The sequence below is a fragment of the Temnothorax curvispinosus genome, unplaced genomic scaffold (assembly GCF_003070985.1).
Source record: "Temnothorax curvispinosus isolate PA1 unplaced genomic scaffold, ASM307098v1 QBEX01008837.1, whole genome shotgun sequence".
NCBI classification, from domain to species: Eukaryota; Metazoa; Arthropoda; class Insecta; order Hymenoptera; family Formicidae; genus Temnothorax; species Temnothorax curvispinosus.
This window is the reverse complement of record NW_020218617.1, coordinates 110,274-123,474: the sequence shown is the minus strand read 5'-3', so window position 1 is coordinate 123,474 and position 13,201 is coordinate 110,274. Positions and strand designations below refer to the sequence as shown.

The 13,201-nt window shown below is 44.7% G+C and overlaps 3 protein-coding genes across 6 annotated transcripts in view; 1 reads left to right on the top strand and 2 right to left on the bottom strand.

Annotated features, from left to right (window-relative positions):
* The window catches only part of LOC112458390, an 87,291-nt gene extending 83,130 nt beyond the window's left edge, over window positions 1-4,161 (bottom strand). Inside the window, exon 1 of the mRNA XM_025021999.1 lies at window positions 4,007-4,161. The gene's annotated coding sequence lies outside the window, so the exon portion shown is untranslated. The remainder of the gene's footprint in view (window positions 1-4,006) is intronic.
* Window positions 361-6,520, top strand: LOC112458387. 4 transcript variants are annotated; one of them, XM_025021991.1, is made up of 4 exons: window positions 361-1,217; window positions 5,224-5,402; window positions 5,786-6,210; window positions 6,293-6,519. In XM_025021991.1, the coding sequence occupies exons 2-4, from the start codon at window positions 5,345-5,347 to the stop codon at window positions 6,428-6,430; spliced, it is 621 nt and encodes a 206-aa protein (XP_024877759.1). In that variant the 5' UTR covers window positions 361-1,217; window positions 5,224-5,344; the 3' UTR covers window positions 6,431-6,519. The 4 variants fall into 4 exon arrangements, with proteins under 4 accessions (XP_024877759.1, XP_024877760.1, XP_024877762.1 ...); XM_025021992.1 differs by lacking the exon at window positions 5,224-5,402 and having other exon boundaries at window positions 361-633; window positions 6,293-6,520; XM_025021994.1 differs by lacking the exon at window positions 5,224-5,402 and having other exon boundaries at window positions 415-434; window positions 6,293-6,520.
* Window positions 6,521-9,871: 3,351 nt separating this feature from the next.
* LOC112458408 lies at window positions 9,872-13,201 on the bottom strand. The gene is made up of 3 exons (XM_025022030.1): window positions 12,979-13,201; window positions 10,454-10,660; window positions 9,872-10,376 (listed from the first exon to the last, which is right to left on the bottom strand). The coding sequence occupies exons 1-3, from the start codon at window positions 13,071-13,073 to the stop codon at window positions 10,109-10,111; spliced, it is 570 nt and encodes a 189-aa protein (XP_024877798.1). The 5' UTR covers window positions 13,074-13,201; the 3' UTR covers window positions 9,872-10,108.

Genomic DNA, 13,201 nt, shown 5'->3' with positions numbered 1-13,201 from the left:
TAATGCAGGGTACACCTTCTCCCGGTCTTTTAATTCAATTTAATATCCATTGAACCGTCGAGATACTGGAGGACCCGAAATACCGCAGCGCCTAAAGGCTTCAGCCGACACGAGTGCTCCATTGCAAATTGCGATTGCAAATAATACGAATACATCCATCATCCTGCCTCTCCCTTCCTCCCAACTCCCTCCTCCTCCTCCTCCTCTCACCCGTATCGATTACGTCGCGCGTGGGAAATAATCGACGCCGCGAATGACGTCGTCCTACGACGATCCGTTTAACATAAAAACACAAGCTTGCTAGGCTAGATTGTAAAATTACGCGCAACTGGGTCAATTCGCCGCCGTACACGTGTTATTACGCGCGCGCGATGTCAGTGTTACGCCGACTGCTACGCGCTGAAAGTGCCGGACCTGTTTTAAGTGATAAAAGTGTAATCAAGGTTGACCGGCGGCGGCGGCGGTGGCGGTGGCGGCGGTCGATCCCTTTGCATAAATCGTGAGACCAACCCGCGCGTTGGAGACTGCGAAATAATCAAGGCTAACTGTAACTCGCGCCGCGCGTTTTCTCAAGACCTAGAATCGGCGTACCTACGTGTTTGAAGTAACAACATTCGACTTTACGCTCCAGAAGTTAGTCTTTTTTTTTCTTTTTGGTTTTGCTCCTTTTAGGCTAGGAGCGTTAGCGCCTTTTCAACCCTGCCTTTGGGGCTACGGTCAACGTGACGCTACAATGCTTTGGAGCGTTCTTCTTTTCTTTCTTTCTTCATTGAAAGAAAAGAGAAGAGGAATGCTTCGAAGCATTTGTAGCGTCACGTTGACCGTAGCCTGGGTTATATAGCGAATTACCCAGCCGTTAGTCAATGTTAATCACGGTTAACTCGGTTTCCCCCGTCTCTGTTTACGTTACAGATAGAGTTAAGCAAAAATAACATCTCTATATGTCCGTTACTTCGAGCGTTCTTAAAACGAGCGTTCGGGCACGTACGAATGTTTCCAATAGCGGCGATATAATCCGACGAACCGTGGTATCGATACACGTCGGTGTATCTCGTTACTCCCTCGCGAGATACCCTCTCGCGCGGCACAAAAGCTCTAACGTAGAAAAAATTTGACGTTAGCTACAGGGCGTTAGCTTTGTACCGCGCGCACCTGCTATCAGGTCTGACACTTCCTTCTCCCGCCGCGAGGGAAAACAAATTCAACCTACAAAACGGGTAATAAAAAGAAACCTTGAACCATAACGATTTACAAAGAAGCACCGACCATCGACATCCTCCCTTCTCCCTCCCTTGCGCGGCGCCGCAGCCGCCGACGCCGCCGTCGTTGTTTTCCACCCGGCACTTAGTGGAAACAACAAAGTGCGTGTCCCAGGCACGCGCGCTCGCGTGCCGAACGGGCGCGGGCGTGTGAGAACAGCGTGTCGTGCGTGTGAATCCGCACGGCAGCGCGCGTGTGCCGGCCGTGGCGACGTTAATGTTTGCAATCACAAGTTGGAAAGTTTTGTGATGGCAACCGCTCCGCCGGCCAGTTACCCTGGTAACGCTTTGTTGTGCCATTGTGTCGAGCGGCGGAAGGAGGGAGGGCGGGAGGGACGACCGGGAGAAATCCACCCCCGTTCGGGCGAACCATCGCCTACCCGCCCGCCTGCCCAACCCGTCCTCCAGCCACCGGCCTCGCCGTCGAGAAATTGGATGAAACGGCAGAGCTACACCCTGAACCCTGATCCCCTCGATTGCCACTCGGGGACCACCTAACTCGGCTTGACCTAGCCCAAACTATCCGTCTCTTCACCTCACCCCTTTTCCCCTCCTCCCTCTCCCCCTGCCTACAAGCAAGAGGCTCGTGTCTCTCGGACCTGCTCCCGTCCCGTTGCACTCCGCGATCCTTCATTTTATCCAATCGTGCAATTTTAAATGGAATAGTTGAAAAAGCTCGGCGAAAGATATCGTCAAACTGATGTAAGTGCGGCATCAGAAAGAATTAAACGTCATCTACAAATATCTAACAAGAATATCTAACAAGTCCGAATTAATTGAAAATTAGTCAGTTTCGAAAGATTCGTCTAATTATCCGTCCTCGATAACTCGAGGAATTTCGTACGATCGTCCAGGCATCGATCGCTGAATTTTCACGCGCAATAATTTACATTCGACACGAGGTCGAGCGAGCGAGCGAGTTACGACTCGATCGGAGTCTAGAGTCCAGCGGTCGTTCATATTAATGTGGCATAATTATCGTGAACATAACTGATATCTTGAAATAGTTGATAACGGAATTCGGATTACATCGCCTAGAATGCACGTCGTTTCGCCATTGCGACGATTGCATGCGAGGTAAAAATGTCTTCCAGATCGAGCTATTAATAGAATTGTTGCCCAGGGAATTTTCAGCCGTCGACGCGTGTCCTAATATCAACCGGCGTACAATACATATACGTACAAATATAAAGCGGGGTTTTAAGTGTTTATTCAATACTTTGTAAAATTTTCAGGCACAAAATGCCACGACCTTTCGCGATTTTCAATGGCTCGTTTGAAAATTATCGTACGAAATCAACAAAACTCTTTTGACAAAAAATTAATGCTACTTTTCGTCGGATTTAAAACATTTCTATCGATTCTACGAAATCGTTACCCGATTGTGGACGTCAAGCTCGTAAAAATGTGTGCGTTTGATACAAATTTGTCGGTAGAACGTCCTGTCCGAGTGTGCCGGGAATAGCGTCACGCTTCCAAGCGAGAGGAAAACCTCTAGGAAACCGAATAGAATTGGCACCGAATCGCCGAGACTAATGATTCGTTACGCCTGTTCGCATCGTATGGTGAAATCATTAGCGAGAGACAAACGCTTGTCTCCTCGACGGAGACAAATCACGTGTGGATTTGTCGAAAGGAAATATCTCTCCATCTAATCATTTTGTCGGAATATACATCTGCGTCGCATCACGCGATCCCCCAATTCTACCTCATCTCGTGAGATTATCTGAGCATTATTACAATCTAAAAAAAAAAAAAATTTGCGATTCTCCAACGCGGGGATCCCGAGTAAATATATTTCTTCACGGTTCTCCGTGTATTCTGCCGTGCGTTGTTAGTCGTGCACGTCATTCGGACTTTCGGAGCGCTTATCGCCGCGAGATAACGGCCGCCGCAGATATCGAGCTCTCGTTGCGAATAAACAATATACGTTACGCCACGAATTAGGTACAGCGTATCCCTGCCACCTCGCCATGCAAACGATCCGGGAAAGCAAGTTCGAAGGTTCAACCGAACACGGAGCATTCATCTTCGCGGGGGAAAAGGGGAAAATACATCGCGATATATTTTCCCCGAGAATCGGTTGCTATATTCGGCCGCGGAATAATCGACCGAGCATTTTATTTATTTATTCGCGGTTCTTCAGCGCGCGACGCGACGGCGGAGCTTCCGCGACGCCGCCGCGCTTCATCGGAGTATTACCGTATCTTCGACGGCGAGACCGTCGGCCCGAGGAAAACGTGAAGCATGATAAAACATCCCGAGATATCGACTCGGAGCTTCCACGGTCGCGTGCGACCGCTCACGCGGCGTGGCGCGCCGCGTCGCGTCGCGTCGCTCTGCCGCGGCGTATAACCTCCAAAGGCGATCGCGTACCGCTTCTCGGCGGCGTACAAACGCGCTCGGAATATTACGCGTTAAAGAGAAAGAAGGAGAGAAGCTTGAGACGTCGCGGATCGTCGATGACTCGCGATCGGTCGCAAGCGTGCGCGCGCGCGACGGAGGGACAGACCGATCCGACACGTCTCGACCGCCGACGGCGGGCGGAAATTACTCAAATTACGGGATTAACCCCCACGGGGAAAGAAAAAAAGACAAGTCGGCGGCGTATCCCTCCGCAGCGACGCGCCTCCGTGACGCGTGACGTTTCTCGGGCCCTACAGCGTGCGCGACTCTCAGCTCCGCATCTCCGAGCCGGCGGCGGATCGGCGCGGGTACGACGCGACAGAAGGCCATTATCAACTTACTTGGCACTTGCGTAGGCCGCGGCCAGGGAAGTCCGACGTGTGGGACGCACCGGGACGATTTCTCACGCACGAACGCGAAACGAAACTTCGATAGGCAATCACGTCGCAATGGCGAATCGCGGGTGCGTTGTGATCACCGTGATCGTACGGTGCCGCCATCTCGCGACGCCGAGCGCGCGACGCCGGGCCATTGGCCGAGCGCGGCCAATCGCGGCGCAGCGCTGGTTTTACGCGGGAAACGCTGCGGCGCGACCGACGCCATGTTACCTGGCCACGTTTGAATCTTGCCCGGCGCCGTTATCGGCGACACGCTAATCGCGGTAATTTTATTGGTCGGTTCGCGTTATCTAGATTCAACGAGCTTAATGATTATACGGGAAAAGAAATAAGGAAATGGATGCGGAAAGCGCGATTGATACCACTATTCGACGAGATGAAATTAAGAATGTCGTACTGAATATCAGAAATTATTCGCAATATCAGAAACTATTTGACGAAACAACGAATTGTCGGGAAGATGACCGGTTAATTAATAGATAATACATAATCCGGTTAATTAATCAAATGATGATGCGTTTGCACGTACCTGGCAATAATCGCGCGCTCGTTTCTCCGATTTCCCCGCGCCGTGGGAAATGAACATGGAGGACGATTCCAATGGACTCGTCCGGGCCCACTGAGGCAGCTCCGGCGACTCCGAAACCGGCGATATCGTATCGATCGTACGCGGTGTCCAACGAATTACGAATATCCGATAAAATACGTTTCACGACACTCGCGATTTCGACTTCACGCGCGAGATTTATTCCCGAACAAACGCGAGAAATACGGAGCGACGCGGACTCGACTCGACTCCGCGATCCGCCGCGACGCGTTCTGAGGATTCAAGTTCGTGAATTGCAACGTCGAGACGCGCAGCAAACTTCAAGTTGATAACTGCCCGTTCTACGCGTTCGGAATTACGTATCGGAATAACTTGTATGTACGTAATTTATGGAAAATAGCAGAATATGTAAAATTGTTATACGTGCAATTATTTATAATGTACTACTTATCGGAGATAATCGAGACGGCAGTTAATTGCAACCGATCACGCCTGACGTAATTTCTGACGTCGGAGCACCGCGGAACGCGCGGTAGATGCACCTCCCCGTTACCCACCGTTACCACCGTCCATTTGGCTTACTGCTTTCGACTTCGGCCGCGATATTTCCAAGAGGGCGTTAGCGCACGGTGAAATTATACGAGCCACGCAAGCTTTCGCAAAATCAACCGTTCCGACATTACGAACGCCGTATTGTCGGGTACCTTTGAATCCTTCGAGCAATTAACGCCGAGATGGACGCCGATGAATTCAATCGGAATTTCGGAGGGTGTATCGATCGTCACGCGGCTGGTAATCGTCTTAGGGTCGATTCAGACACAGCCGTGCCGTACCCGTACCGTGCACGGAACAGAAACAACAGACAAGGATACCTATTGTCTCCATCCTTGTCTAACGTTAACGATACGAGTACGGCACGGCTGTGTCTGAATCGACCCTTATCAGTAGTCTTTTTCGCAAATAAAACGCTTCGGTGCTATAAATTTCATCAAACCTGATCAGCTTCACTGCTTTATTCATTTCGCTGTTTTTTCAGTTATTCTTATTTTCCAATTAATTTAATATATTCCAATTAATTATTTTTAATTTATTTTAATAATGCTGTCGCGCTAAGAAATTTACTTTTGATTAAAAAAAAAAACACTTGAATAAAAATTGAAATCTGATTTGCGTAGCGTCTGGCGAGATCGGAGCAATGAACATCGACAGCGTCGATTTCGATAACGAGCTTCGTCAGATCGAGAGAGAGATCAATCGTTACAAGCCGACGCTGCAAAGCTGCCGCGACGAGTGCGAGAACATAGAGACGGAAATTTGCGACGTGAGACAACTGCAGCGGAAAGCGCAGTTCGTGATGGACAACGTGCGCTGGGAGGAGGAGAATATTCACGAGCGTTTTAAAGACATAAATCTGAACTACGATGCGTGCGTAGAGAGATCGAGTAGTCACGAAGATCCGAACGAGACGATTAGCGCGGGGATAAGCGAGCTGACGACGCAGAGGAGGGAAATGTTGAAAGAGTTGGGGCGATTGAGAAGACAAGCGAATGACAATGGAAAAAAGCTCACCCGCGTAAGGGCCATGATCGCGGAACAGGAAGTAAATAATTTCAACCCTCTCGCCCCCAATTAATCGCGAAAGCACACTTATAATTGTTACACGATTTGTCGTTGTTTTGTAGGAAAAGAATGCGATGCAGATTCGAGAATTGAAGGAGATATCTGAAAGCGGTTTATTCATTTCGCCAGATATAAAGAAACGGATAAACGCCATTCTTACACATCGGGAAATAAATGAAGTCGACAGTGCTATTAATTAATGATACGATGAAATGAAATTTTTCGTATAAATATAAAATATTTGTACAGTATGTACACCAAACATTTACGATATTATAAATGTGTCTAAATAAGTTTGGCACATATATATGTATGTAGAACATAAAAAATGTTAAAATAATTTAATATATTAAAATGTTATAAAATACATATAATATTATATAGAATTATAAAATAAATTAACAATATTAAAAATTTTAAAAAAAATTTTTTATAATATCAAATTGATGTCGTTCTTTCTCTTTCGCTAATAAATCCGTATGCTTCTTCATAAATTTTATAATAATCTCTATTTTGCAGAAAATAATATTAAACTGTGCCAGCCATGATTTTGCATGTATCGTGACATACTATCGAGTGCATTAACTATAAAAAAAAATGTTATAGAAATAACTTTAAAATCCTCGATCGAATTGACAAAGTTCTTTCTTTTTCTTGAATAAATCTACAAGACAAAAATTTTTACACCGATACAATTTAACGTTAATTTTCTGTAACACCGATACAATTTTTTTCTGTAGCGGTTATGAAAAAAAAATAAAACACACGTACACATAAATTTTAAACATTTATGAACTACGTAAACGAGTGCTCGTTTTTTAATGGAAGACGGAATGTATTCGTAGACGCACATTTGAACTTGTCGCACTCTCGATATTTACACGCTTATATTGAAGCGAGCTCGCTCCTTCGTTCGCGATCGCGAAAAGCAAAATGAGAACGCTAAACATGCGATCGTTCACTTCAATCATCAATCGATTATTAATTCCCGTGCTTAACGAAAGATTCATGCTATTATTGGCCTAGTTTACACCGATCACTTGATACGCGTATTAAATAGTAAATAACTAGTAAATTAGTTTGATTATTGGCTGATCAGCTCAAATATACCATTTGATACGCGTATCAAGAAATCGGTGTAAACTAGACCATTGAAAGCGTCTTCCCGTGCAATTCACTAATTCGGAGTGAAAGACGGAGGCAGGAGACGCGAATTTTGAGGGTTATCGTCACACTGCGATATGCATGACAACAAATCTATTACGATTTGGATGTATCTCGCTTCGAATAATTTATTTATCATGCACAACTACTCACCGATCACGGAGCACTGCCAGGAGACCCGCCAAATCACAGCTGTGAGGGTGCAGATACGTACGACGTCCAGCACGGCATTCGGCGATCGTTTCGTCCAGCGACGGCATTCCACTCGTTGCACTCGGCACGAAAAAGAACGGATTATTCGGCGTACGTTCAGCTCGCAACACTCTGCAACCGAATTTCTTTTCGTTCACGAGAAAAAGGATTAGACACGATCGTCAACGTCTCGCGCCGCACCGACGTGAATTACTTGCGCCGCTTGCGCGCGCCGAGCCGCCATGTCGAGTCGAGCTCCCGCGCGCCAGCCAATCACGTTCGACCGCACTGAGTCGCAGGCGCACGGCGGCCGCGGCGACACAGACGACGTACTAGGGTCTAGAGGCGACGACGCGCGACCGTTGAAACTTCGAAACAACATATGTATACCTTGAAAATTAGTGGGCGGACGATTGTTTTTGTCAGCGGGGAGCCTTGCCACTTGTTTTCGTCGACGCTCGGCATACCGTTGCCCACGAAAATCACGAGGCTATCATTGCCCCGATAAATCTCGCACAAGTGAAATGTTCGCACTTCCTCGCGTCCGTCGTCGTGCTGTGCTACTCGAAAGTCTCGAAACGCCGCTCGTTCTTGCAATTGGCACTCCTGCTGCTACGTTCCGCGGGCCGCGGGAATAATCGACGTTCAACAATCTGCAAATGTATCGAGTGTTCGTCGGAATAAATGTGTCGCACGATTTTCTCGCACGATCCGTTTGATTTTAATTGATCGTTGGAAATACAGCAGAGTTTCCCGAACTGTTAATGTCGGGAGTGTCGTATAAAATTCCGCGCGATCATAATTGACCGCAGTTTCGTGAGTGAGTGTCGCGGGTGTTGTGACGGAGGGAATCGAGAGGAGGAGGCCTCGGAGGCATCGGGTAACAACGGAGTAACCACGAAGTTAGTATCTTATTCATTTTATTTCGCCTGCTTTGTAAAATTAAATAATGATAATTATTTTATGCAAAATAATTATTTCTCGAATTATTAATTAATACGTTGCCATAATTTGTATGTTACAGAAATACAGATCAACGTAGTTGCATCACTCCGTTGCTGCGCATCGGTATCGGTGAGTGATAAGTTACTTTGCTTTAAATTTCCGTAGTAGATCTGTGAAAACATGTTTATATATTTAATTGAAAGAAATTAGAATATTACGAACGTATTATCTTTGTACGAATTTAACAAAGATCCATTGCATTAAAATGGATAGGTTGAAATAGATTTAATAATACACTCAATTCCTGGAATCATGTCATTTATTTAATTTATTAATAAATTTCGATTTAATTTAATTTCGAGATTCATGAATTGCTTGAAATTAACAGAACAAATTTTAATAGGAAAAAAACAAGAATTAAGAAATATATTAATACATAAAGCAAGTTCGGTAAAATTAAAGTGACAACAATGAAATAGTTTTCGCAAAAAAAAAAAAAAATTGTGTTCAAAATTTTATAAAGATGTTATCGCGCGCTATACTTTTTGCCAAGCTTTTTTGGCACACATTAAGATTTTTAGAAACGCTAATAAAAACACCATAAAAATAAAATAGAATATTAGAAGATTAAAATACATCGTAATCAGTTAAATTTTAAAGTTTCAATAAACAGCAAAGAAAGAAAAGAGAAAGATGTAGAATAAAATTAAAATAAGCAAGTTTATTGATGCTTTTAAAATTTACTGCTTTTAAATATCTTCATAGTTTTCATATCTCAATGGACTGAAAGACCGGAGAAGATATTTATATATTGTAAATTTATGTATTATGCCTGTGTGAAATAAAAATAAATCAGTATCCGCAAATCGGGAAATAAAATAGGAAATAATTAATATTTTATATTAACAATTTTTTTAAATACTGTCCAGTTTTTTAAAAGACTTTGAAATTTGTATGCTTGGTCTCCCTACAGGATTAAATATACCAAAAACTGGTAAAATATGCTGATTTTTTTTTTAACGTACATAACGTACCAAACATAAAAGAGAAAATATAAAAACTTAAGAGATGTAAATATAAGAAAGCAGGAAATATTTTATAATATATTCTAATTTATTTAATGTCAAACTTTTAATTATTGATTGTATTTATTGTTATATGGCAATTAATTTTTCTGTATTTCGTAGCCTATCCACTCATATTTGTCGATAATTTCTACTATTTCACTTTTTACTTGAAACAAAATAAAATGTATGTATGTTAAATGAATATATCTTCGCGGAACGGAAGAATCACTGATATAAATTATTTCAAAATTAATTTATTATAAACTGCACATATAAAATTAAATTTTCCTTTATTTTCACCCTCTTCTCTTTTTAGCTAAAATTGAATTGAAGCTTGAATTGAAATTGGGCGCTTACAAATTGACGCGAGACACTGCAGTGTCTCTTGATATGTATATACTTGTAATAAACGTATACTTTTCACGAATCTATTATTTTTAACAGAAATACGTTATAATCTATATATATATACACATTATATACATCGTGCTTCCGAGATCCATCTCGGAGCTATTCGTTTTCGATCGTTTTGAGACAAGTCGTTAGCTGTTCGCGCGTGTTTTCTAATCGTTGCAGGATGATTGGCGCGGAATTCAGAATTCTCGTCACGTTATCGTTCGTGGTACGTATCCTCGATCTACATTCCGCGATTGTTCTCATTAGGATTTTATTTTCCCTTTCCATCTCGCTCACTCGTTCCTCCAATTCCTCTGTCGCCTCCTTGATCTTGTGCGCGTCCAGTGATCTCATATGCCTGGTTACATCCCCTGGTGGACGCCTGCAATCATACGATGACTCTCAAATAAAAGATTACACTCAAGCACAATCATGAAACGATCTAACAAATCTACCGACCATGCGTGTTCGTTAGCGGATGTCGTACTTTCCTCGGACAGTTTGGCTATTTTGGTCAAGGTTTCCTGCAGGCTGCCTTCCTTCAATATATCTTTCAGATCATCGTCCATGCTGTTGTACAGTTCCTTTATCATGGCTTTGTGCAACTTCTGGGCGGTTTTGGGATTCGACTTGAGAATCGTGAGTATCTCGAGAAACTCATTCTCGCTGGAACGAAAAGTACGACGAAACGTTATTTAAGTTATTAAGCGCGAAATGAATGAATACTGCGTCACCGTGCTAAATCAGTAGCTCGTAAACGGGTAATATAGCCGTCACGGCTTGAAATAAACGCGGCCTCCTTATCTAAGATTAACGACATCCGGAAATATAATACAACGCACCGCTGCGTGGCAATTTGAATTATTCGCTGTATCTCGTTTCGCAGAAAGGCGCCTTATCGACCTGGACGATATATACGGCGTGGCTCTTACACGTACGAAGTAAAAAAAGAAGACACGTGCCCCTTATTCCGGCAGCTTTTCAACGCACGATCGGATGCGCGTTCTCCCGTACATGATGCATAGTTAGTACGTGACGACTATCGCCGGGGGATCGAATTCTTTGTCCCGACGCCAGACAAAGAGCGGCACCTTCGATCACAGAGGACGGGAACCCGGACGATTTTAATAGACTTCTTGCTGCGTTACAATAAGCATACAATAGTACGATCCAGTCTCCTTACTCAGTTTCCGACGTTTTAAAAATACGCCGGGGCTTGTTACGTTTACTTCGACATTCGCGTAACATTCGCATAATCATACCTACATAAAAAACGGTCGTGCTGCATTAAATTTACCTCAAGATCCTCGTACAACGATTCCCGTTGTCAGCGGCAGCGGCAACGTTGTTTCTCGCATACTCAATCAGGCCGGGACTGGTGCAATTTGAAATCAATGCTACATATTTGCATTAGTCCAGGCCTAACCGAGCACGCTAAGCCGCTTCCGATGGTCCAGGAGAGATTCATTCGCTTATCCCCTCGCATTTCCGAATCGCGTATACGCGCACAGAATCAAATTAACGGTAAATATGAAATTGAATTTCCTACAACAAAAGAAATCATTTCCTACAATTTTGCAGCGTTCAACGTTGAGACTGTTATGACCGATACGATTTGCTCGAGAGAATCAACTGCCTCCGCTACGGAGTGCGTGCGTGCGTGCACGATCCCGGCGACACGCAGCACACGAATGACCATCGCCCCCGCGCCGGTCACCGTGGCAGGAGGCCTTTGTTTCCCCGAACGCTTCGTGGAATTCCTCGAAGGTCAACTGGTGTGCATGGTGGAGATCCGCGCGAAGAAGGCCTTCCTGGAAGCCGAGTAGGTACCGGGAGGGATCCCCGATTCAGCAGATCGCTATACGAGGGCTCCGACGACGATCGCGGCACGGATTCGACGCGAGCGTACGACGGCCACGTGAGCCTCGTGAACGGTCACGGCGAGTCGGGAATTAACATGCGAACCGCGGAGGCCAATGACATCGAGTAACACCGAGTGGCGTTTAGGTCATTGACGATGCCGATCCCTTCCACACATACGCCCGCCGCTTTTCATCTTGATGTCCCGTTCAATAAATCACGAATCGGCTTCTCGTAAAAAAAACCAGACTCTGATAGGCTATACATAGAAAACAGTTATCTTGCAAGATGATCTTTCGCAATAATTTCTCTAAAACACAATTTCAGATTTTAGACATTACAGATATGAATGATCTATTGATCTTTGCATCTCTCGATACGATTTCAATTATACAGGGTATTCCTGAAAGAACCTAAAATTATAAAGTACTCCATTCATATATGTTGCGATTGAAAGATCAGACATAGAGAATTTATTATGAAATAGGCTCGAGAGATACAATAGCCTTTCTTTAATGGATTAATTCCATTATTCTGATAACATTAAAATTATTAAAGAAATAATTTTTTTATTAACGTGCTAGCATTTCCACAAAAAATAAAAGAGTGTTGGGTACAATCGAAAATCCTGAAGTCTGTAAACGAGACGCTTGGATCGGAGATCGGAGCAGATCTTCTCGACCACGTGACGCACTTGACACACTTTTGATAGCGGTTAGCGGTACTGTTATTGCGTGAGCGTATATGAATCGTGATTTTTGCGCACAGCCAGACGCTGAAGCTAGAAAGACGTAGAGACGAGATCTTTCCTCGACCGAGTTTAAAAAAAAAAAAGCCATATACAAACAATAAATCAAGAGACGAGGGGGACTGTCGTGGGGCAACAATTTTGCAACACTTTTTTTTTTAGAGAAACAAAAAACCGTCTGGCAAGCCGCCAAAAGTGACGATGACGTGGGTGCGCTTCGATTCGGCTTGTCGGCCTCTAGTCGGGCAGAAAGCAGAAAAAACGCGCGTGTGTTGCGACGAACGAAAGAGGTTAAGTTCAGCGCGCGAAGTTGCGCGCGAAACCGAAAGGAAACACACGCGCGCGCGTCCGCGCCTCTCGGGCCAACGTCACTCACCTCACGGACTCGGCTATGTTCTTCAGGTTGTTGGAGACAGCGATTCGGAACAGCCGTGCGTTGTTCGGGCAGTCCGCTTCCTCGTCCTCCGCCATTTCCCGACAATCCCTTTTGTTCGCGCGGGAGACGGCGAGCCGCGGCGAGGCGTCGGAGGCGTCAACGACGCCTCATAATAACGGTTCCCGCTTTCCCGCGAACTATCGTCACGCTATCGTTGCGTCTC